General features: G+C 44.5%; 1 protein-coding gene across 7 annotated transcripts in view; it reads left to right on the forward strand.

Moving 5' to 3' along the window:
- The window catches only part of LOC115112113 (zinc finger protein 536-like), a 193398-nt gene that overhangs the window by 74947 nt on the left and 95184 nt on the right, over positions 1-23267 (forward strand). For 6 of the 7 annotated variants that reach the window (XM_065013006.1, XM_065013009.1, XM_065013010.1 and 3 more), the window contains exon 4: positions 7870-10130. In XM_065013006.1, coding sequence (XP_064869078.1) covers positions 7871-10130 — 2260 coding nt within the window. In that variant the 5' untranslated portion in view covers position 7870. Of the gene's footprint in view, positions 1-5465; positions 6495-7869; positions 10131-23267 lie in introns of those variants that run through there. The other variant, XM_029638924.2, reaches the window with a different exon arrangement.

The following is a 23267-nucleotide window of genomic DNA, read 5'->3' on the forward strand; positions in this document are numbered from 1 at the left end:
AGCATCATGGTGGTGGGTGTTAGCGATGACGAGGGTTCAGGAAAACAGAGAATGTGAGTAATGTCACTGATCACCAGCCACACGGCACTACACCGGGACAAATAAAGAAGAGGCCTTGTGTTGCTTCTAGAGCAAGACATCTCCAGGGAGGGAAGCATTGAATTCACTATACAGAGAGGTCATTTTTCGTTCAACATTACCAACCTTTATGAACACACACACACACACATATGCACACGCACGCACGCACATGTGCACACACACAGGCACACACACACAAATTCACACGCAGGGAGAAGTTGTGTAAATGCAGACAGGTCAGAGAGAGAGGAGTGTGGAGAGACATAAGTAATCCGTTCCTGGGCCAAACTGGCCCTTCAATACACACATCTCTTATTTACCTCAGTAGAATGAAACATAAAACAGTTTTTGTAATGTATACTGTCCTTTACCTCTCAGATTTTCTGTAGAAATATGTGTCCTAAATGTTATTTGCAGTAATTAGCTATTATCTTTAGCAACCTCACCAAAAGGAAGCTGCTGCTCTGGGTTGGGTGTTTCATAGAGGAGAACAGGATGAGAGGTTTTTGTAGTGGAGTTCAGAGAGAGGCCTGTTTTGAAGTTTGACCAACTTTGCCTTATTCTCCTAATCAGAGTCTCGTCTTAGTGAAGCGTTGGCATGTAGGCAAACACTTCTGTCTGGCCCGCAAAATGGTTACACTCGCTCTCTCTTCCCCCTTCTCCCCCTCTTTCCCTCTCCCTCCCTTCCTCTCTCACTTTTTCTCTGATTCTAAGAAGAGTAGCCCCCACTGTTTCAGATGAAGTGAGATAAATACACGTTCCCTGATGTCCCGAAGGCTCCCCACCCTCCCTCCTGAGAGCACACCCTCCTAACGCACTTCCTCTGCCACAATTAGTCCATAATAAATACACTTTACTCTTTAATGCCGATAATGTGCCCTGCTCTCTGAATCTCCCTCTCTTCCTCTCTTGTCTTCCCCCCTTTCTTATTAAGCCACATTAAGACGTGACTTTGGGTCACACGAGAGGGAGAGTGAAAATGATGAATTATTCTCAGAGTTACTCACAGCTGCAAACAATAGCGGCAAAGAAAATACAGATATTGTAACGTATGCAAAGAATCGAGAGCATTTGCAGTCAAGTCTCACTTCCTGATGGCTTTGATAAGATGAGTTGCTTTCTTAAACAGGATGTGTGCTGCTTTTAAAAAACTGCTCTATGGACATACCGAGTACAGTTGCGTAACGGCCTGCCTTGACAGAGTGCCTGCAAGACTTGAACGATTCCTTCACATGAAGTCTCTCCAGATTAGCTTTGAGATAGTTCATCAAAGTGATGGAATAAAGGAGATTTAGCATTGTCATATTAAAAAGACATGCAGTGGTTGAATATTTAAAAAGCCCATTTGCCTTGACAGAAGTGCTTTTTCACTCAAGAGCATATGGCTCCCCTACCTGTTTACTGGTCTCCCCTCATCTTCTCACAAGAGGAAAAAAAAGAGGAGAGAAAAATAGTTATTTTCAAACATATTGAAGAATCGTTCAATTAACAGCGGCGTGATGTAAAATAATGACTTGACTTGCTTTCCATAATGAGTATCTCTAATTATCCATACATTTGTTTGGTGAAAACTCCAAGCTACAGTTGTGAGGAGATGGTAAGTACGTTGAAGTAGCACCCAACCCCCCTCTCCTCCCTTCCCTTTACAAAGGCTGCATGACTTGGCTTCAAGGCACAATTCGCATCCCCATGTATGCATACAAGCGACGGTAAATAGTCAGGAGTGTAAAGGGATCTTCTTTTTTTTTTTAATTAGCTATGCAACAATTAAAGGATTCACAAACTAAATTGAACCTTGTCTCCGTCGCCTCCCGGTTTGATTTCAGCACCTGTCACAACAACAGCCCCTGTTCAGCCATTATGCAAAACTTCCTAAGAACAGAACCAGCACGAGGAGGAGAAAACAGCAATTATTTCTGATATTCACTTATTTCAGGTGATATTGACATTTAGAGTTTAGAAGGAAAAAAAGAAAAGAAAAATGACCTGAAAGGGAAGAAAACGTGGCCTGGTTGACTTTGTCAACCGGCGCTAGGCAGATATGGTTTTATTTTGCCAACATTAAAGCCGCTCTAATGCCTGTGAAAGTGTGATGATGGGTGACTCACTCAGCACTACCAGGCTCCCTTTCTCATGTCCCACTGTAGAGTGAAAACAATCGCTGGGTTGATTGTACTGTTAGCATGTGCGCGCTGTTCTCTCTCCCTGTCTGCCTTTTAAGAAACAGTGTTGGCCATGCCTTACCAGCGATGTGTCATTGCATTCATTTTCAAGTGAGTAGTATTCAAATGCAGGCAGGCAGCCCAGGGGAATGATGTAAGCCATGATCGACCCTACACGGACAGCTACACTGTGGTCATTGTTCGCTGGCCTTTCTCTGCTGTAGGGTAACCATGCGTGATCAGCGATTCGACCGTGACTACTGTAGGACATGCCCCCCCCACCCCCCACCCCCCATGACAGAGGGTTAGGAGGGGGAGGGGTAGGAGGGGAGGAATTGCACAGGACAGAATACAGACAATCATTTATATGTTGGAAATTCTTCCCCATGATCTAAAATAATTTACTTTTCATCACTTTTTTGTGCGCTAGTTTGCCCTCTGTCGTCTATCTCATCCATCTCCCTTCTTATTGTGAAACACAGTCTGGTTAACAAATGTTCGAGACAATTAATCCCCCACTCATCACAATGCGTAAAATCTACTGGCAGGAGTCTTTCCACACTGCTGTGACCACTATTGCAAGATATGCACATGAAAAAGGCACACACACATCTGCTGGTCATCAGAATAATACCAGGAATGGTTAGCATAAAAGGAAGCTTTGAGCTTTTGGCCGGCTCCGGATGATGATGCGGCTGACCAGGACAATGAACTGTGGGAATTCGCTTGTCTCCCGTTGATCTTCCTCCTTGGCATCCCGAAAGCCTGTCAGACGCAGGGGATAAAAAGACAAGGCATTTTTCTTTCTCTCTTTTCTTTCTCTTTTTTTTTTTTCTTTCAGCGGAGGGGGCCTCATAGTGATCTGTGGAGATGAGCTGAAAGCCGAACTACCTGTTGACAAGTCCTCTTAAGAGACCTCAATGACATATTGTGTGGGACTACAGAGCAGAAAGGAAAGGCCCAGCTAGGTCGATTCATATTTGTCACCGTTGTATGGCGTTCAAGTTCTTGTATATAGAATTGTTGTTTTGATGTGTTGGTTTACTTCATTCGTACTACGTTATGAAGCTAGAATCTTGGTGCTTAACTCATAAGTTAGCGTAGTTGTTGTGTGGGGTCTAGGGTATGACGTTGGAAGGAACGGACTGGGTTTATTCGGCTTTATTTCACTTGTTGTGCTGGGAACCTTTCTGTTTTCGCCTCATTTACAGCATGTGATAATCCAGTTCAGTCAAAGAGCATGGAGAGGAAGAAAAACAACTCCCTTTTTTATTGGGTTAATGAGAAGCGTTCCGAAGACCACCTGCAATAGACTAAACAAGCATGAGGAAATATTCCTATTAGCTTCAATTTACTGCCATGCTTAAAATGATCCCAGCTATCTCTACTTGTGTTGGTATCTGCTTTCCTTCAATATATATATATATATTTTTAAATACGCTTTCCTCAGAGTATGTAACATATGGCAAACACACTAATTTTCCATCAGATTGTTTTTCCCCCTCTAAATGCGTTGATGATTTGGTGCGAATACGATGGAATTTTGTTACTTTGTGAATAATGATGGATTTATTAAAAGCAATGACCTTCATTATAACTTAATGAGGTATTTCGTTGTAATTAGTTCATGGATTCTTGTCAATACATGCCAAAATAACAAAGTAATGTCTTACTAATGGCTTTTCCATTCAAATGTCTCCTTATAAACCTAGAATCTGCAGTTAAAACAATAACTAAGTGGTCAACCTACCTCTGTTTTTTTATTTTTTATTAAAGGCTGAGGGATGGGGCCTGGAGAAGTGTAACCACTTTCAAAATCATAGACAGAGCTATGGATGCAAGGACTGAACATCCATTATATCACAATGATCGTTTTAAACATGTTTTGAGGCTGTACATGGTTGTTGTTTTTTTACATTATTAGTTAGTTTATGTTATGTTAGTTTACTAACATTAGAGTTAAATAAAATGTATATTTTGGGTTCTGATGATGTGCAACAGTTGAACTAAGCTCCTGAGACATTTATAAGTTATATGATTGAATAATCAATTGGTATATATAATTCATTTATAAGTCCAAAAATGGTTGTAGCAATTAAGGATTATAGCTTTAAAATGTCCAAAAGGTTTTATTTGGCCTGCATTCAGTTGACCCAGTTGACCCATCAATATCACATCAAGCAATACTTCCAAACGGTCTTTCATCAAATCCGAAACCTTCACAAGAGCATGTTTAGCCATACTCTGCTTATGTGTTTTAGCCTTAGAATATGCAAATGTCTGTGGTATCCAGTGTATACATCATTTGAGAATACTCAACCTGACCAAGTGTTTTCTAATTCCTTCAACTATTGCATGCACTTTATAGGATCAGAGCACATGCTCGTTGCTTAGATAATGACACGGTACTGAGCCCAAATATATTCAGACAGAAATACACTTCCATTGTGTTAAAGATACCGTCCGTAATTAAGCTGTAGGTTGCAGAGCAATTTGCCCCCTGCGGGAAAAAAAAGAAGAAGAGAAATCTGGTTATGTGCCGCTTTACTAAAAACGGTGAATATTAACCACAAACTGTAAAGAAGAGCACCACTGCACCTCTGTGAGAGAGTGCAAAAGGAAGTCTGGTGGCTTTGCAGGCGTCATTTGAGCCTTATCGTTAATGAAAGAGCATTGTTGTAGACATCAGACAAACGTCAGATCTGTTTCGGGTTAGAGCCAGCGTAGACATTGCTACAGTCTGCTGTTTGGATGGCTGAGAGGTCAAGGTCAAGCATACAGGCGCACAGTTACTCAGGAGCTACTTGTAAATGCTATCTATGGCGGTGAGAAGGTACGACTTGTGACCCTGTGAGTTTCTAATGCGAACCACACAGACTTGAATTGCAATACCTGTGCACGAGAGAAGGACACATTGGATTACTGGTACTTACCCTGTAACAACGGGCACTACTTGCTCTATGTGAGTACATCAAAGCGTTTGCTTTTTCAGAAGCGGAATTCCATATGGATGAAATAAGACTGTCGCGATTACACTGAACACTCATTGTGTTGTTGTTCTAAGAGCATTGCTACCTGCATTGTTACACACAGAGGGCACTCTGATATTGAATTATTGTCAAAAGCAGTGCGTGCGTGCGTGCGTGCGTGCGTGTGCTTGCATGTGTGTTGATAGGATGGGGGGGTGTCACATAAGAAATGCCCTTTTTAATCAGGAAAAAAATATAAAATGACTTGGGAGCAAGGGAAGCATATTAATGCAGTTCATTTGCATACGCTCGTCAGCAAGGATACGTTCGAATAACAAACTGGATTTGTCAGTTCATTTCACATTATTCCATTGTCTATCTGCCTTTGTTATATGTTAAAGATAAAGCCGGAAATCAAATTGAAGAAAAGGGCAAGCTGCTATCTCTATAAATGAGCAACAGCTCATCAGTCTTGTTTGAATCATATATTTCTATGGCAAAAGGCAGCGTGCATGCATCTCTATTGGCAGAGTTTGCAAAGGATTGTGGGTGGCACATTTTAAGAGTCACTTCATTTTGTCTGGCAATGGACAATCCTTCCTACGAGATCAGGATGAGAAAGTTGCCCGGGAAATGGTTTTATCTACCTGTGTATTCTCCCAACGTTGTATTTAGAAAATATACTCATATCAATGTAATATCATTACAGTGTCGCATAGACATTTTCTGAACGCTATTTGCAATAGTGCGGGATAGTATATTCTATATATATATTCTCAGTCACATGATAATAAGCTCATACAGCCGTGCGTGACCTCGCCAATGTAAGTAGGCGCTACATACATGAGGCATGCCCAGTCATCACACAGTCTACATAATATAGCCATTATATCCTTCGAGGCTTCATTTGATGGCCTTCACCTTTATTACTAGACAATGATCGCGTTCTAGAGAAGAAGATTGTATTCATAAGCAGCCCACAGACCGTATTCATATTTTCGAGATAAGAGTCAACACCAACCAACAGTGTTGGAGGAGCGTTTGGCTGAGGAACAGCCAGGCCTCATAAGTCTTCCCGGCGTGCCTCAGCATTGTGCTTCACTCCCACATCCTCTGTGTCGTGTGTGTGTGTGTGTACTGTACGTGTGTAACGGCGGTTTGATTCAAAGCTACGGTTTTTTGTTTTGTTTATGTTGTTCTGTCTAGCCTTGTCGGTTGGTGGGTGTCTGGGTTCGCACCAGTTAGAAGCTGAGAGAGAGAGTTGTCATTGAAGTGTGTGCAGGTGCGTGAGTCTATCGGTTGGGGGTGTCCCTTTAAAAAAATATATGTTATGTTACCTTTATTTAACTAGGCAAGTCAGTTAAGAACAAATTCTTATTTTCAATGACGACCTAGCAACAGTGGGTTAACTGCCTGTTCAGGGGCAGAACGGCAGATTTGGACCTTGTCAGCTCGGGGGTTTGGACTTGCAACCTTCCGGTTACTAGTCCAACGCTCTAATCACTAGGCTACCCTGCCGCCCCCCTGACTTCACAGGAGTCGGGACATAAACTGGTCTCACTCCACTAAATGTGAACTCGTGTTATTCCAGTGCTTAGTCCCCGAAAGGAATTTTTATAATGATTATAATCATGTGTTATAGCACGCTGCCACTGTTACTAGGCAGCATAGTAATCAGCTTAATGAGATATTACACAGTGTTTTGTTGACCAAGGCAGAACTCACTTTATTGTGTCGGAAGCTTGACCCTGCCAGTTGCAAGGGAAGAACACACCATTATCCTTCTTAAGAGAGGGGAGGGCATCACAAACAACCCGGCAAGCAAGAAGACAACAACAGACTCTGCTTGTGTATTCCCTTCAGCTTGACGTTGTATGCTCTGGGCCGTGGAAACCATTCTTAATGGCTGGGAGGGCCTCTGATACATTGGGAACCCATTCAATAACACCAACTGTTGTTTTCCTCCTCATTGGAAGCCATGAGAGGAGGGGAAACGAAGGCAAGAGCAAAGTGATTCACATCAAATGTAATGTGCCTCTTTAATGGAGAATTATGCCTAGACAAGTGTCGCAGTAGGGAGATAAGAGCGTGTGTTTACTGAAGTAACCCCTTGGTTTTAAGTGCTATTGTTAATATCATAATTGTAGCATTGCGGCAGCTTCATGACAATGGCATTGCTCCGTTTCATTAAGGCGTGTAATTGGAGGAATCCTGATAGGATGGGCCCAAGTAGCGTAATTATGCAGCGCCCGCCGCGTTTACCGTGTATTTATTGCATCCAACACTGTGTTGCAGTTTGAGAAAGTTCGGAGAGTTACAGTCTTCCAGCCACAAGTGTGAGAACATAAGCTGCACTGAAAATCAAAAGAAGAAAGTGACATTTCAATGGGCGGCAGGTAGCATAGCGGTTCAGAGCTTCCCCGAGGCGACTAGGTGAAAATCTGTTTTTGTGCCCTCGAGCAAGACACTTAACCATAATTCCTTCCGTAAGACACTCTGCTAAATTACATCTCTATTTCCATTCATCATGCACTGACAATTTACTCTAGTACTTCTCCTTCTCTTCCGGTTTTCAGAGTCATAGCTCTTTTTTTAATGCATTGCTTATCAGGTTGATTGACTGTGCTTGACCGTCATGATATCCTTCTCTCTTACAGGATGGAGGACTCTAGTTTGTGCCTTGGTGTGTCTTCAGCAGTATTGGACGCTGACAGAGACCATCTGAGCAACACAGTGCTAAATGGCCGATATCCCATCAGTCAGAAGCTCCACCAGCTGACGGCCCAGCTGGGCCACGCCTTTCCCGACCTACAGAGCCGACAGCAGATCCCTGAGGAGAAAGCTGCCACCCCATTGGATGAGAAGAGCCACGCTGCCCTGGCCAGTCAACCAATCAGCAGTCAGATGGCACTGCTCGCCAACCAGCTCAACCGGGACATAGATGCAAGTGCCCTGGCCAACCTGAATGGGCGTGTGGACCTGCAGCAGTTTCTCAATGGGCAGAACCTGGGCATCATGTCCCAGATGAACGACATTGAAGACGATGCCCGTAAGAACAGGAAGTACCCGTGTCCGTTGTGCGGCAAGCGATTCCGCTTTAACAGCATCTTGTCGCTGCACATGCGCACACATACAGGTGAGAAGCCTTTCAAGTGCCCCTACTGCGACCATCGAGCAGCACAGAAGGGCAACCTCAAAATCCACCTACGCACCCACAAGCTGGGAAACCTTGGTAAGGGACGCGGCCGCGTCCGTGAGGAGAACCGTCTTCTACATGAGCTGGAGGAGAGGGCCATCCTGAGGGACAAGCAGATCAGGAGCAGCAGCCTCCTTCAGCCAGCCCAGACCCTGCAGCACCAGCCACACCTTGGCCCTCAGACCCAGCAGCAACAGCCTGGCTCTGCTTGTGGCCTCCTCACCCCCACCAGCCTGGGAACTCCAGACTCCCTCTCCCAGCCCTCGTCCTCCCCCAAGCCGGCCAGCGCCCAAGATGACCAGGCCCTGAACCCACCCACTGGATTCCGCTGCACCTTCTGCAAGGGCAAGTTTAAGAAGCGTGAGGAGCTGGATCGTCACATCCGCATCCTGCACAAGCCCTACAAGTGCACCTTGTGTGAGTTTGCTGCCTCGCAGGAGGAGGACCTGATCAGCCATGTGGAAAAAGCCCATATCACGGCCGAGTCAGCTGCGGGACAGGGTGCAGCTGGTGGCGCTGAGAAGCCTGCCAACGAGTTCCGATGTGAGGTGTGTGGCCAGGTCTTCAGCCAAGCCTGGTTCCTCAAGGGCCACATGCGCAAGCACAAGGACTCATTTGAACACGTCTGCCAGATCTGTGGTCGTCGCTTCAAGGAGCCCTGGTTTCTCAAGAACCACATGAAGGTCCATCTCAATAAGCTGGCCATCAAGAGCAAGCCCCCAGCAGAGGACATAAACGCTGTCAACACCATGAACAGCATGGCCCAGGAGGCCCATGCTAACCTCTATTCACGCTACATCTCTTGCCTGCAGGGCGGCTTCCTATCCCCAGACAAACAGGGTCTGAGCGAGCAACACCAGATGCTGGCCAAAGCCGGCATTGCCATGAAAGAGAAGGAGATGCTGGGAAAGCTGCTGGGCCCAATGGCAGGGATGGGCCATGGCCTTGGCGAGGGGGAGAAGCGCTCTCTCCTGGGCTGCCTGAACCTAGTGCCCCCCCTGAAGTCCAGCTGCATGGAACGCCTCCAGGCGGCTGCCAAAGTTGCAGAGATGGACCCACTGAATAGCTATCAGGCCTGGCAGATCATGGCACGAGGCATGGCCATGGACCGTGCCTTTATGCCCAAGGAGCAGCACCATGAGCAGCACCATGAGCAGCACCATGAGGAGATGACCAATGCTGCCGGCATGGCCTTCACTAAAGAGAAGCATGACTACCCTATGATGTGCTCCAACGATGGCTCCAAGCAGAAGCAGCACAGCGAAGTTCTGCATGGCTCGAAGGCCGGCAGTGGAGCCATGATACCCCTGAAAGACGACGGCGTGGGCTTCGACAGCCACCGTGACTTCATGCCCCATCATGGCGGCCATGGCCTGGGCCTGGTCCACGGCCTGGAGTACAACCACCTGACTAGCCTGAAAGAGAAACCCACAGAGTGTCCTGACTGTGGTCGGGTCTTCAGGACCTATCACCAGATGGTGGTCCACTCTCGGGTGCACAACAAGGAGCGGCGGCCCATAGAAGAAGCCATCCAGCAGCAGAACAACACCACAGGGCTGGATGAGCGGCGTGGCTCGGCCAGCGACCCCGAGTCCCAGTCCATCAGCAGGTCCACCACCCCTGGATCCTCCAACGTGACGGAGGAAAGTGGAGCCGGAGGAGGCCACTCCCAGACCGGCAGTGTCCAGGACGACAGCCCACACCCTTCCTCCCCATCCTCAGGTACGACTAAGTCATTACATTGAATAACGATCAATCCCATAGTCACATTATCCTTACAATCAGGACTTATTCCAATGTGTTCTTCATTATTTATATGAGGAGGACACGTAAGGGGGAGACATTGTGTCCGAAGAGGGTAAATCCTTACACAAAGATGAGTTGGTTGATGGCTGGCACGAGATCTCGAACATACGCCATTTGCTTTGACATCCCTTCTACACAACACTGGACCCTAAGGAGTCCACTTAGACTGGAGAGAGAGGGAGGGGTCGGGGGGTTGGATCAAAACTGCCTGTTCAAAAAGCCCACCACAAAAATCCGAGCTTCACATTCCGTGCATAACTGGGATACTTAACACCCATGTTCGAATACCCGTCGAACACACTCACACAGCCTGCTTCTTTCTATAGGATACTTTCTGCACACTGTTTTTACTCGAGAGGGGAGGCCTGTCTAAACACACACACACACACGAACACACAGACACACTTTGAGTCACGCACTCACACAAAACAGCCGTACGAAGACGCTCAACTCCCATGACGGAGTTGTGACTTGTGTCATTCACACTGGCACATAGAACACAGACGCAAGAAGGGCTTTATAAATACATCTGAGACGTTGAGACACAGTGTACTAGTATGTGTCCCCGTGTAACATCAGTCAAGACTATGAGGACGGGCCAAACGTATTATGAGTGATTAAAACATCTCCTTAAACGTGGGAGGGAAAGCAATTCCACCATAGCCAAATAAGAAAAAGCAGATAAAGTGTACGTTTAGCAGGATTAAGAGAGGCTGTTCCTAATGATTAGAGAAGTTTTAAAGGTAACTTTCTCATTCCTCCGGGTGGAACACCACAAGCTAAGCGGCGCACCCGTTAATTAGGCCATGACTATGCGATAATCAGTTGGTTTAAGCTAAACAAGACACTAATTAAAGATATACATATAAAGCAGGTCATTTTTTTTACTTCATTTGCGGAGTGAAATGTGCTTTTAAGCCGTTTGAAAAAAAGTGGCTTATGCTTAAGGCTCGAAGTAACTTTAATTCCAAGAGTACAGACAAAATTGTTTATTTATTCACAGTAGCAGAGAGTCCTTATCATCCCAATGTAGTGTGATGGGTTTGAACATGGAATGGGCTATGTTTATTTTAATCTAAGAAATAATAACAGACAACCCCCCCCCACACACCCCAATTAGGAATTAATGAAAACGAGAGTGAGATAAAAACGTATTTTCTTTATAGAGACTATTAAACACAACACTTTTCAACGGGAGGGGGGGGGGTATATGGTACGGAAGTAATTATCTTCTGAATTTTAATGCAGGAAGTTGTATTTCTTTTTCTTCGGGTTCTCAAGTAAATCAGAGAAATGTAGCTCATGGCATTTAGTTAACTTTAGAAGTATTTACATATGTGTGATGTGAAGACCTTCCCCATCTTCAAAAAGTTGAAAAATCTCTGAAAAGATCATCTTCTTACAAATTTTGCCAATTGAAATTCTATTTACAATAAAGCCTACATCAACTGAAATATTTATATCTCTCTCTCTCTCTCTCTCCCTCTCTCTCTCTCACTGTATCTCACTCTCTCTCACTGTAGTCCTACCTCGTCTATCAGTGCTCCCATGTCCTGCCTCCTCCTCTGTCCCTCTCTGAGTGCTGTGATGGAGTGTGATAGCCAGCTTAAACCCCTGTGTTTCTCCATCGTACAGGGGGATGTGGGCATCGTGCCAGTTCCCTCCTGCTGGATCTAACAGGCCTTAAGGTTGACCTTGAGGGCCCCCCACCTGCTTTTTTTTTGGGGGGGGGGGGGGGGGTTGTCTCTTCGTTTGGGGCTGACATTGTTACAGGTACAGCCTCTTGTCCTGGTTCTCTCTCACAGTCTCTCCAGTCAGACACAGTTCACCGGCTTTCTGTTGTGAGACTCAGGAAGCTGTGTAGACACCACTCCACCGCAACAACAGGGTCAAAGAGGAAAGAAACACTAAAGATGCACAACTGTAAAAAAAAACACACAAAAAAGAAATGAAAGGGTTTTGTTTTGTTGCAGTCTGTAATTTCATTACTGACAGCACAAAGCCCTAAAAGTGTTTCTTCCTTCATGACATTGAGTGTGATTCATATTTGGAGCTTTGGGGCACCTAATTTAGAAACTGAGGTGTGTGAGAAAATGTCTCTGCAGCAGATAATGTGGGTGAAGGTGCCATTTGTGTGTGTGTGTGTGTGTGTGTGTGTGTGTGTGTGTGTGTGAGTGAGTGCATGTTGCCTGGATGTGTCAGTGTTTTTAAATTAACAGGATGTGGCTGACTATACCTCTCTGTTAGTCTTAATATTGCACTCTTGCATTTTTGCTGGTTGAGAATTGTTTTTATTTTTATTGTAAGGCTGTGTGTGTGTGTGTGTGTGTGTGTGTGTGTGTGTGTGTGTGTCTTGAAAACATTGCTAACCATCACCATACCGCCAACCTCGTAACCACCTTCCCACTGCAATTTTGAGTTAAACTTGAATTACAGTCATCAACAATAACATCTCAACTGTGAAAGAAGGTCGAGACAAAATCTCCTTTGTCTTTGACACTGCACTTGTTTAAAGACTTGCTGGAAAAAACATGTCTGCCTCAGAGATGTCCTTCAGAGACCTTCCTTCTGTCATCCACAGTAGTAAAACCGTAAATGCTTTGTGTTTCATAGAGACGTCAGAACCTTTCGCCCCCTTTTCATTAGTACGGTTTCCCCCCCAATCATCTCTTTTATGTGTGTTATTAGGCTGACGGATTGGTTTGACTGGGGAAGGAATCTATTGCTTCAGATTTCAGAGTTCTCCATTCTGAATTGGGCTTGATGAACAAGAATGTTCCTACTTGATAGTGTCTCTCTCTGAATGCATCATGGTGGGCCTCAGAGCGACAGGCCCTCAGAGTGCAGGTCTTAAACAGAGGCTTACCCTGAATGGCGGAACAGAACCCATTGAAACCTGATGTAATACTATGTAAAGCAGTGCTGCCAGTGTGTTGTAAGATGGGGGGGGTATTTATGTTCACATCCATTGTAGATTCTAAAATTTAAGAAAAAAAAAGAGACGGAGAGATTAGGACGAACTAAAGGCAAGTTTAAAGTTGTTTCTGGTTGGGCCTCTTACAGACTATGGGGATTCCGTTGGTTGCTAGTGTGAGGTAAGTAAGCAATTCACTGTTAAAGGCGCTGCGCGGTCAATCCGACGTCTGCATTGGCCGTGCAGCATTTACGGTGATACGTTCTCTGCAGAAGTCAGGTCTTCCATACTTCTTGCGCTTTGCGGAGCAGCGCAGAGCTGTTGTGAAGGAAGTTGTCAAGGAAGTGAGTTTGTGTTTATACAGGACCTCCCGGCCCCACCTACCATCAACCAATCATGTCAATGCGGAGCTATATGAACCCCCGCATTGTTACAAAATTTGGGAGGTGCAGCTCAATTTGGCCTCTGCGTGCCTCAGGAGGCTCCGCAATTGCGGCACACCCTTCATACGGAATCTCTGAGCACATTTTTGGATTGACAATAAATTGGCTCTTAGTCTACACCTGTTGTATACGAAGCAGGTGACAAATACAATTTTACTTGGGCTTATGGAGAAATAAAGAGAGCAGAGACAGAAAGAAAGGGAGAGAGTGAGGCGGAGAGAGAGACAGAGAAAAGAAGAGGAGAGAGTGAGGCAGAGAGAAAAGAAGAGGAGAGAGTGAGGCAGAGAGACAGAGAGAGACAGAGAAAAGAGGAGGAGAGAGTGAGGCAGAGAGACAGAGGGAGAGAGAGAGAGAGAGAGGCAGAGAGACAGAGAAAAGAAGAGGAGAGAGTGAGGCAGAGAGACAGAGAGAGAGAGAGCAAGGCAGAGAGACAGAGAGAGACAGAGAAAAGAAGAGGAGAGAGTGAGGCAGAGAGAGAGAGAGAGAGAGAGACAGAGAAAAGAAGAGGAGAGAGTGAGGCAGAGAGACAGAGAAAAGAAGAGGAGAGAGTGAGGCAGAGAGACAGAGAGAGAGAGCAAGGCAGAGAGTCAGAGAAAAGAAGGAAGAGAGAGAGAGAGAGAGAGAGAGAGAGAAAGAGCAAAGGGAAGGATGGCAACCAGTTGATGCAAATGACTTGCTGCTGAGAAAGGAACGTACAGTATGACCATGCAGCTACTCAGAAGCTGGTCTCATCAGACTGTAGAGAGAGAGTGGCTTTTCTCAAGGCCTCGAGCAGGAGCACCTCCACTCCACCCCTCACTCCCACCTCTCCGCTCCGGCTACAAACCTACTGCTCCTTTTCTCTGGAGAATCCCCCATGTCTAAATATTTTTAAGAGGAACAGCATTTTAACGTGGCAAGGATTAGTCATTTATCCCTAGGTCTTTACAGCTCTCAAACATGGAGGCAAAACGCTTGCTCCATACAAATTGGAATTGGATTTGCCGACTGACGCCTTAGGTTATAAAGCATGGATATTCATCTAATTACGTAATTACAATGGGGGGTAATTACACATGCAGACTTACTGTTACATTGTAATTGCTGTGTAATTAAAGCAAAAATAACTAGAAGTGTTCAGGCCCAAATTGATAGAAAATCTTGGCGAGTGTCAAAACGGTGGCTTTCTGAAACAGCTCTACATCTGTCTGCGTTTGTCTCCGTGGAAACCAGCTCCGATTTAAGATTGCTATTCAATTCCACCTTAACTGTCATACTAAGACGTACGTTCTATCTGTCTCTCGTCATCTTTCTAGCCTAAGAGGCAAGACTGCGGCCTCTGTTCAGATATATGAAGTGGCGACCAAGAATGTGACCAAAAATAGACATAGAAGTGAAAGGAGAAACGACTAAGGGCATTTGTGTCGTGCGGTAGATCGCATTGAAATTGTGATTTAAAAGCCCAGGTAGAGCTGGCCTGTGAAACCCCAGCCCAGTGTCAGATGGAGGAGAGGTTGGCATCTTCAAAGGGCTGGAGCAAGTATGGCCAACCAAACAGGTATCTGTGGGATCATCGAGAGTCTCCGACAGTACATTCTTTCTCACAAAGATACCGTTCCTCTCTCCCAGTCAAGCCAAACCTTTGAAATGAGAACAGTGTTCTGTGTGTGCGTGCGTGTGTTTTTTTATAGCTAATTACAGGGATTTTTGGATGAATTATGTCAATGCCTTCTCTCTCTCTTCCTATCTCCATCTTTCTCCCTGTCTCCATCTTTCTCTCTGTCTATCTCTCTCCCCCCTCCCTGTTTCTCTGTCTATCTATCTCTCTCTCTCTCTCTCTCTCTCTCTCTCGCTCTCTCCCCCCTCTCTCTCTTTCCCTCTCTCTTTCTCTCTCTCTCTCCTTCTCACTCTCTCTCTCTCTCTCTCTTCACTTATTTATTTATCTTTGTAATTGACATCCGGTTCTCTTTTCTTCTCTCTATTTTTCTTTCTTTGATCTGAGAACTTGCCTGCTTCAAACCTGTGGTATAGCCGCTCTTTTGAAGACTAGCGCCTCAAACTGGCATGTCATATCTGTGTTTTCTTATGTGTCACAAAACTCAAATAGATGTCATTGTGTGCGAGGCAAATCGATTACAGAGCTGTATTTCAGTACAGTAGGTCAGGGTTCTGGTGTCTTTAAGTGACACAAGTTCTATTCACTAATTGTCAGTGTGCTCTACTGATTAACATGTCGTGGATGAATGTAGACTTAGTATTTTTGTACATGCTTGCACAATATAAAAGGGCAATTTATTTCACTTCGCCGACTCATTCGATTTCTCTCCCTTTTTCATACTCACTGTCTCCATCTTTCTCCCCTCTCTCTCTCTCTCTCTCTCTCTCTCTCTTAGACTCAATTTGTAAATATTACCCATGGTGGGAATAAGCTAAGCCTTTTAGATATTTAAAAATTCCAATTGTATTCCAAAGTGTATTTGAAAGAGCAGCAGTCGGTGTCGTTTTCTCTTGCTCACCGTATTCCTGGGTGGTTATCACCGGGCAGTCCTTATGAAACATTTATCAGGCTGTTTCATGTCTTAATGATCACGTTAGGATTCCCCACTTGGTTATGGAGCTGGAGCAAAGAGATGTGCTGTTTTAGAAAGAAAGAAATAAAGGAAGAAAGAGTGAAAGAAAGAGAGAGGGGGGGAGAGAGAGAGAGAGAGAAAGGGAGAGGGAGAGAGAGAGAGACTCCCTGCATTATTCCAACCACTCTTTAATTCACATCTTTGCCAAAACATTGCTTGCCTTTCTCCTGAACAAGCCTCCTTGGCACGTCACACATTTTCTTCCTCGTTCTCCCCATTTCTGTTTTATGTTTTTATAATTAAAACATAATATTTATCTTTCCATAACAGAAGGCTGCCTTACTGTGGTAGGTAGACCGTTTGAATATTAATATTCTACATGCTATCTCCTCCGGTGTCTGAGGAAGTGTCACTGGTAAAATAGTGAAAGTGAAGGTGACTCGCCCTCTGTTCTGTCAGAGAGCTGGGAACCAGAGCAGGGTTGCAAAGTTTAGCTGATTGAACATGGAAGAGATTGTGAAGAGGTTTGACTAAATGAACACGGGGGGGGGGGGGACACGTTGGGGGAAGGCATCATGCTGTGTTTACCTAGCCACAGTCCGGATGCATAGAGTACTCTGACAGAATAACCCTTTATCCAAAAGTTGAAACTGAAACTTTGAATAGATTAAAGCCTTCACGTAGGAGTTCCTTTGTTGTTGTCTCTGACAGGGATAGTTAAATGAGAGGAACGTAGGGTTCCGTGTTCCACTGGTGACAGCTGTCTGACTCTGTCAATTCTGAATTCCTCCTAAATGAGTCTGGGCCAGACAAAGAATGCAAATGGATGGCAGGGTGGGTGGCTGGGTGAGAGAGCTTTGTTTGAACAAGTTAACTTGGACATGATTGGGGTTCCTCCCGTGTGAAAGAGCAAGTCAATACATTGACCTTTGTCTCATTAAAAATGGAGGACCAGCCGTACGATACCATGACAGAGGAATCTCTCTCTTTACTACCCCTCTCTCTTTCTCTCCACACACACACACACAGACACAGGCACGCACACGCACGCACGCACACACACACACACACACACATAAAAAAACAGGGTTATGGGTAATGTCATATTTGGGGTTTTTTCGACTTGGATATCACCACTGGCCATGGCACGGGGTCACTCGTTACAGAGAGATGAGTATTTCTCCTTTCCCTCCCAGTCCTAACCCCACTGACAGGTCACATAAAACAGCTCTTTGTGTCAACATCGGGGTGCTGACATGAGCCAGATAATGACATGAACATGTTGCCTCTTTTTTTTTTTTACCGAAGGTTATCTCCTAATCAGAAAGAGGAAAACAAAATGGGCAAGAAAAATGAAGTCCAAGGATTGAGATCTTTGCCTGCACATTCCAATTGTTCTTAAAATATTTGGCAACGTCAATTAGTAAGTGAGCAGAGCTAGCTGATGAACACAATTTTCCACTAGACTGAGCACCCTATTGTTGTGGAGTGAACAGCAGATTTCTGAGGTCATTATCATTCCCCGTTAGCCTGGCCCAGCTGCTCCTCTCGGCTCCAGCCAAACTCTACACCACGACTCAGGGTAGCACGTAGCAACAGGGGGCCGCCGGGGAGGAGGGGGCTGGCAGGCTGGAGAGAGAGAGAGAGAGAGATAGAAAGAGAGACAGAGAGAGAGATGGAGGGCAAGAGAGAGGAGGGGAGAAATGAGGGACAGAAATAGAGGGATGGAGCGAGGTTGGGCGCCAAGGAAAGACGGAAAGATGGGCTCGAGAACGTAAGAGGGGCGTGATAGGAAAAGGACATGATAGAAAGAAAGGGAGAAATACCCTTAGCGTTCTAGGATAATAAAATATTTGATCTGGACTTACAGCTGAACTCAAGAGGCTTGGAAAACAGAAACTAAGACCTATCTAAGACATGTGAGAAAGCTGTCTCTACACTAACATCCTGCTCTGCTTCATAGGCCCTCAGAAAAAATACATCTCCCACCGTGTCTCTCTGCGCACTGTAAATTCCACCGTGGTGTGTTGAGGATATGTTTGAGCTGGTGTTCAGGTTGGAGCTGGAGGAGAGACAGACGTGGGGATGTTCTGTAGAGCAGTATCCAATGAGCCCCGGTCTCCCACCCAAACCCTGCTCAGAGCTCCTCTGTCCTGGATCGGAAGCTCAGAAGTGCTTAGACACGAGCAGTGCTCATACTTCTCATAACCCAGCAGACCCCCCCCCCCCCCTCTCTCTCTCTCTCACTCTCTCACTCTCTCACTCTCTCTCTCTCAGAATTGTCCCTTCCTCTCAGCCTGTTAGTGTGTTGTAGAGTGAACCTGGTTTCTCTGGCCGAGTACGGATCCATGTTTGCAGGAGATTTTAGCGTTGAGCAGGGAGCTTGTGCTATGTGTGCATATATCACCCAGGCTCAGAACAGCCAGGCCGTTTAAGAGAGATAGGATGACAGGAAAGCTGCTAAGGGGACAGGGACTCACAGATGACAAGGCAAGGGGAGGGAGGAGAGGGGGATAAGGGGAAGGAGAGGGCGCCACAGTGTGCACTGATACGTGACTCAGACATCCACTCTGCCACCTCCCCTATAAGAGACATTATCTCTGATAGGTCACCGCTTCCTTTGAACGCACAGTTTGAGAGGTTTGAGAGGCCAGCTGTGGTAGTATCAAAGATAGTCTAGGTCAGGGACAAGTATAGAGGTCTCCGCCACTCAGGAGAAGTGTCATTGGACAAGTACAACTATCTCAGACAAAGTGTCACCTGAGTAACTGACAGTTGTGAGTTTTGCACAAGGACATACAGTGCCTTGCGAAAGTATTCGGCCCCCTTGAACTTTGCGACCTTTTGCCACATTTCAGGCTTCAAACATAAAGATATAAAACTGTATTTTTTTGTGAAGAATCAACAACAAGTGGGACACAATCATGAAGTGGAACGACATTTATTGGATATTTCAAACTTTTTTAACAAATCAAAAACTGAGAAATTGGGCGTGCAAAATTATTTAGCCCCTTTACTTTCAGTGCAGCAAACTCTCTCCAGAAGTTCAGTGAGGATCTCTGAATGATCCAATGTTGACCTAAATGACTAATGATGATAAATACAATCCACCTGTGTGTAATCAAGTCTCCGTATAAATGCACCTGCACTGTGATAGTCTCAGAGGTCCGTTAAAAGCGCAGAGAGCATCATGAAGAACAAGGAACACACCAGGCAGGTCCGAGATACTGTTGTGAAGAAGTTTAAAGCCGGATTTGGATACAAAAAGATTTCCCAAGCTTTAAACATCCCAAGGAGCACTGTGCAAGTGATAATATTGAAATGGAAGGAGTATCAGACCACTGCAAATCTACCAAGACCTGGCCGTCCCTCTAAACTTTCAGCTCATACAAGGAGAAGACTGATCAGAGATGCAGCCAAGAGGCCCATGATCACTCTGGATGAACTGCAGAGATCTACAGCTGAGGTGGGAGACTCTGTCCATAGGACAACAATCAGTCGTATATTGCACAAATCTGGCCTTTATGGAAGAGTGGCAAGAAGAAAGCCATTTCTTAAAGATATCCATAAAAAGTGTTGTTTAAAGTTTGCCACAAGCCACCTGGGAGACACACCAAACATGTGGAAGAAGGTGCTCTGGTCAGATGAAACCAAAATTGAACTTTTTGGCAACAATGCAAAACGTTATGTTTGGCGTAAAAGCCACACAGCGCATCACCCTGAACACACCATCCCCACTGTCAAACATGGTGGTGGCAGCATCATGGTTTGGGCCTGCTTTTCTTCAGCAGGGACAGGGAAGATGGTTAAAATTGATGGGAAGATGGATGGAGCCAAATACAGGACCATTCTGGAAGAAAACCTGATGGAGTCTGCAAAAGACCTGAGACTGGGACGGAGATTTGTCTTCCAACAAGACAATGATCCAAAACATAAAGCAAAATCTACAATGGAATGGTTCAAAAATAAACATATCCAGGTGTTAGAATGGCCAAGTCAAAGTCCAGACCTGAATCCAATCGAGAATCTGTGGAAAGAACTGAAAACTGCTGTTCACAAATGCTCTCCATCCAACCTCACTGAGCTCGAGCTGTTTTGCAAGGAGGAATGGGAAAACATTTCAGTCTCTCGATGTGCAAAACTGATAGAGACATACCCCAAGCGACTTACAGCTGTAATCACAGCAAAAGGTGGCGCTACAAAGTATTAACTTAAGGGGGCTGAATAATTTTGCACGCCCAATTTTTCGGTTTTTGATTTGTTAAAAAAGTTTGAAATATCCAATAAATGTCGTTCCACTTCATGATTGTGTCCCACTTGTTGTTGATTCTTCACAAAAAAATACAGTTTTATATCTTTATGTTTGAAGTCTGAAATGTGGCAAAAGGTCGCAAAGTTCAAGGGGGCCGAATACTTTCGCAAGGCACTGTATATGCATAGTCACTTTAACCATACCTACATGTACATACAACCTCAATCAGCCTGACTAACCAATGTCTGTATATAGCCTTGCTACTCTTATATTCAAATGTCTTTTTACTGTTGTTTTATGTCTTTACTTACACACACAAACACACCTTTTTTTCACACAATTGGTTAGAGCCTGTAAGTAAGCATTTCACTGTTGTATTTGGCGTAAGCATACACCTGGTGTATTCGGCGCACGTGACAAATAAACTTTGATTTGATTTGACACTTAACCAACATGGCTTCCACTGCATTCTGCAGCGATACGCCATCCCATTTGGTTTGCGCTTAGTGGGACCATCATTTGTTTTTCAACATGACAATAACCGAACACACCTCGCTATTTGACCAAGAAGTAGAGTGATGGAGTGCTGCATTAGATGACCTGGCCTCCACAATCACACAATCTCAACCACATTGAGATGAGTTGGAGTGCAGAGTGAATGGAAATTTTCCAGCAAGTGCTCAGCATATGTGGGAACAAAAAGTGTGCAAAGCTGGCATCAAGGCAAAGGGTGGCTACTTTGAAGAATCTAAAATCTAAAATATATTTGGATTTGTTTAACACTTTTTTGGTTACAACAGGACTCCAAATGTTATTTCATAGTTTTGTATTATTGTCTAATTCTACAATGTAGAAAATAGTATGAAAAAAGAAAATATCCCATTGAATGAGTAGGTGTGTCCAGACTTTTAACTGGTACTGTATATACAGTTGAAGTCGAATGTTTACATACACCTTGAACAAATACATTTAAACAATTCCTGACATTTAATCCTAGTAAAAATTCCCTGTCTTAGGTCAGTTAGGATCACCACTTTAGTTTAAGAATGTGAAATGTCAGAATAATAGTAGAGAGAGTGATTTATTTCAGCTTTTATTTCTTTCATCACATTCCCAGTGGGTCAGAAATGTACATACACTCAATTAGTATTTGGTAGCATGCCTTTAAATTCAAATGTTTTGGGTAGCCTCCCACAAGCTTCCCACAATAAGTTGGGTGACATTTAGGCCATTCCTCCTGACAGAGCTGGTGTAACTGAGTCAGGTTTGTAGGCCTCCTTGCTCGCACAGGCTTTTTCAGTTCTGCCCACAAATATTCTATAGGATTGAGGTCAGGGCTTTATGATGGCCACTCCAATACCTTGACTTTGTTGCCCTTAAGCCATTTTGCCACAACTTTGGAAGTATGCTTGTGGTCATTGTCCATTTGGAAGAACCATTTGTGACCAAGCTTTAACTTCCTGACTGTTGTCTTGAGATGTTGCTTCAAAATATCCACCTAATTTTCCTACCTCATGAGGCCATCTATTTTGTGAAGTGCACCAGTCCCTCCTGCAGCAAAGCACCCCCACAACATGAAGCTGCTGCCCCCATGTTTCAGGTTTGGGATGGTGTTCTTTGGCTTGCAAGCCTCCCCCTTTTTCCTCCAAACATAACGATGGTCATTATGGCCCAACAGTTCTATGTTTGTTTCATCAGACCAGAGGACATTTCTCCAAAAAAAGAACGGTCTTTGTCCCTATGTCCAGATGCAAACCGTGGTCTGGCTTTTTTATGGCGGTTTTGGAGCAGTGGCTTCTTCCTTGCTGAGCGGCCTTTCAAGTTATGTCGATATATGACTCGTTTTACTTTTGTACCTGTTTCCTCCAGCATCTTCACAAGGTCCTTTGCTGTTGTTCTGGGATTGATTTGCACTTTTCACCCCAAAGTACGTTCATCTCAAGGAGACAGAACGCGTCTCCTTCCTGAGCGGAATGACGGCTACGTGGTCCCATGGTGTTTATACTTGCGTACTATTGTTTGTACAGATGAACGTGGTACCTTAAGGCGTTTGGAAATTACTCCAAAGGATGAACCAGACTTGTGGAGGTCTACAATTGTTTTCCGAGGTCTTGGCTGATTTCTTTAGATTTTCCCACGGTGTCAAGCAAAGAGACACTGAGTTTGAAGGTTGGCCTTGAAATACATCCACAGGTACACCTCCAATTGACTCAAATGATGTCAGTTAGCCTATCAGAAGCTTCTAAAGCCATGATTACATTTTCTGGAATTTCCCAAGCTGTTTAAAGGCATAGTCAACTTAGTGTATGTAAACTTCTGACCCACTGGAATTGAAATACAGTAAATTATAAGTGAAATAATCTGTCTGTTAACAATTGTTGGAAAAATGACTTGTGTCATGAACAAAGTAGATGTCCTAACCGACTTGCCAAAACTATAGTTTGTTAACAAGAAATTTGTGGAGAGGTTTAAAAACGAGTTTTAATGACTCCAACCTAAGTGTATGTAAACTTCTGACTTCAACTGTGTATATGTTTTTTTGTGTGGAATTTTTATTGTTGGACATAAAAGACTGTAAAAACACCAGGAAATCAACTCCAAGTGATTTTAATTTAAGAAATCTGTTCCCAATTATCCCCACGCATAATAGAGAGCCACGTGATAATATACAGATGTCAGCAAGGTTTGAAATGATTATATGTTTTAGTCCAACTTTATATCTGTTTTGGTTTCTTGCAGTCAATTTTTAGTCCACAAATGATTTGTAATTATGTTCCAGCCCCCCGACCATTCGCTCCAGAAAAAAAAAATCGTCCCGTAGCTTAATCTAGTTGATGATCCCTGACATATGGTATGCAAACCTTCACGTTGGGGTTTGTGGATTCATATCTTCTG

This window comes from Oncorhynchus nerka, linkage group LG28 (assembly GCF_034236695.1).
Source record: "Oncorhynchus nerka isolate Pitt River linkage group LG28, Oner_Uvic_2.0, whole genome shotgun sequence".
NCBI lineage: Eukaryota > Metazoa > Chordata > Actinopteri > Salmoniformes > Salmonidae > Oncorhynchus > Oncorhynchus nerka.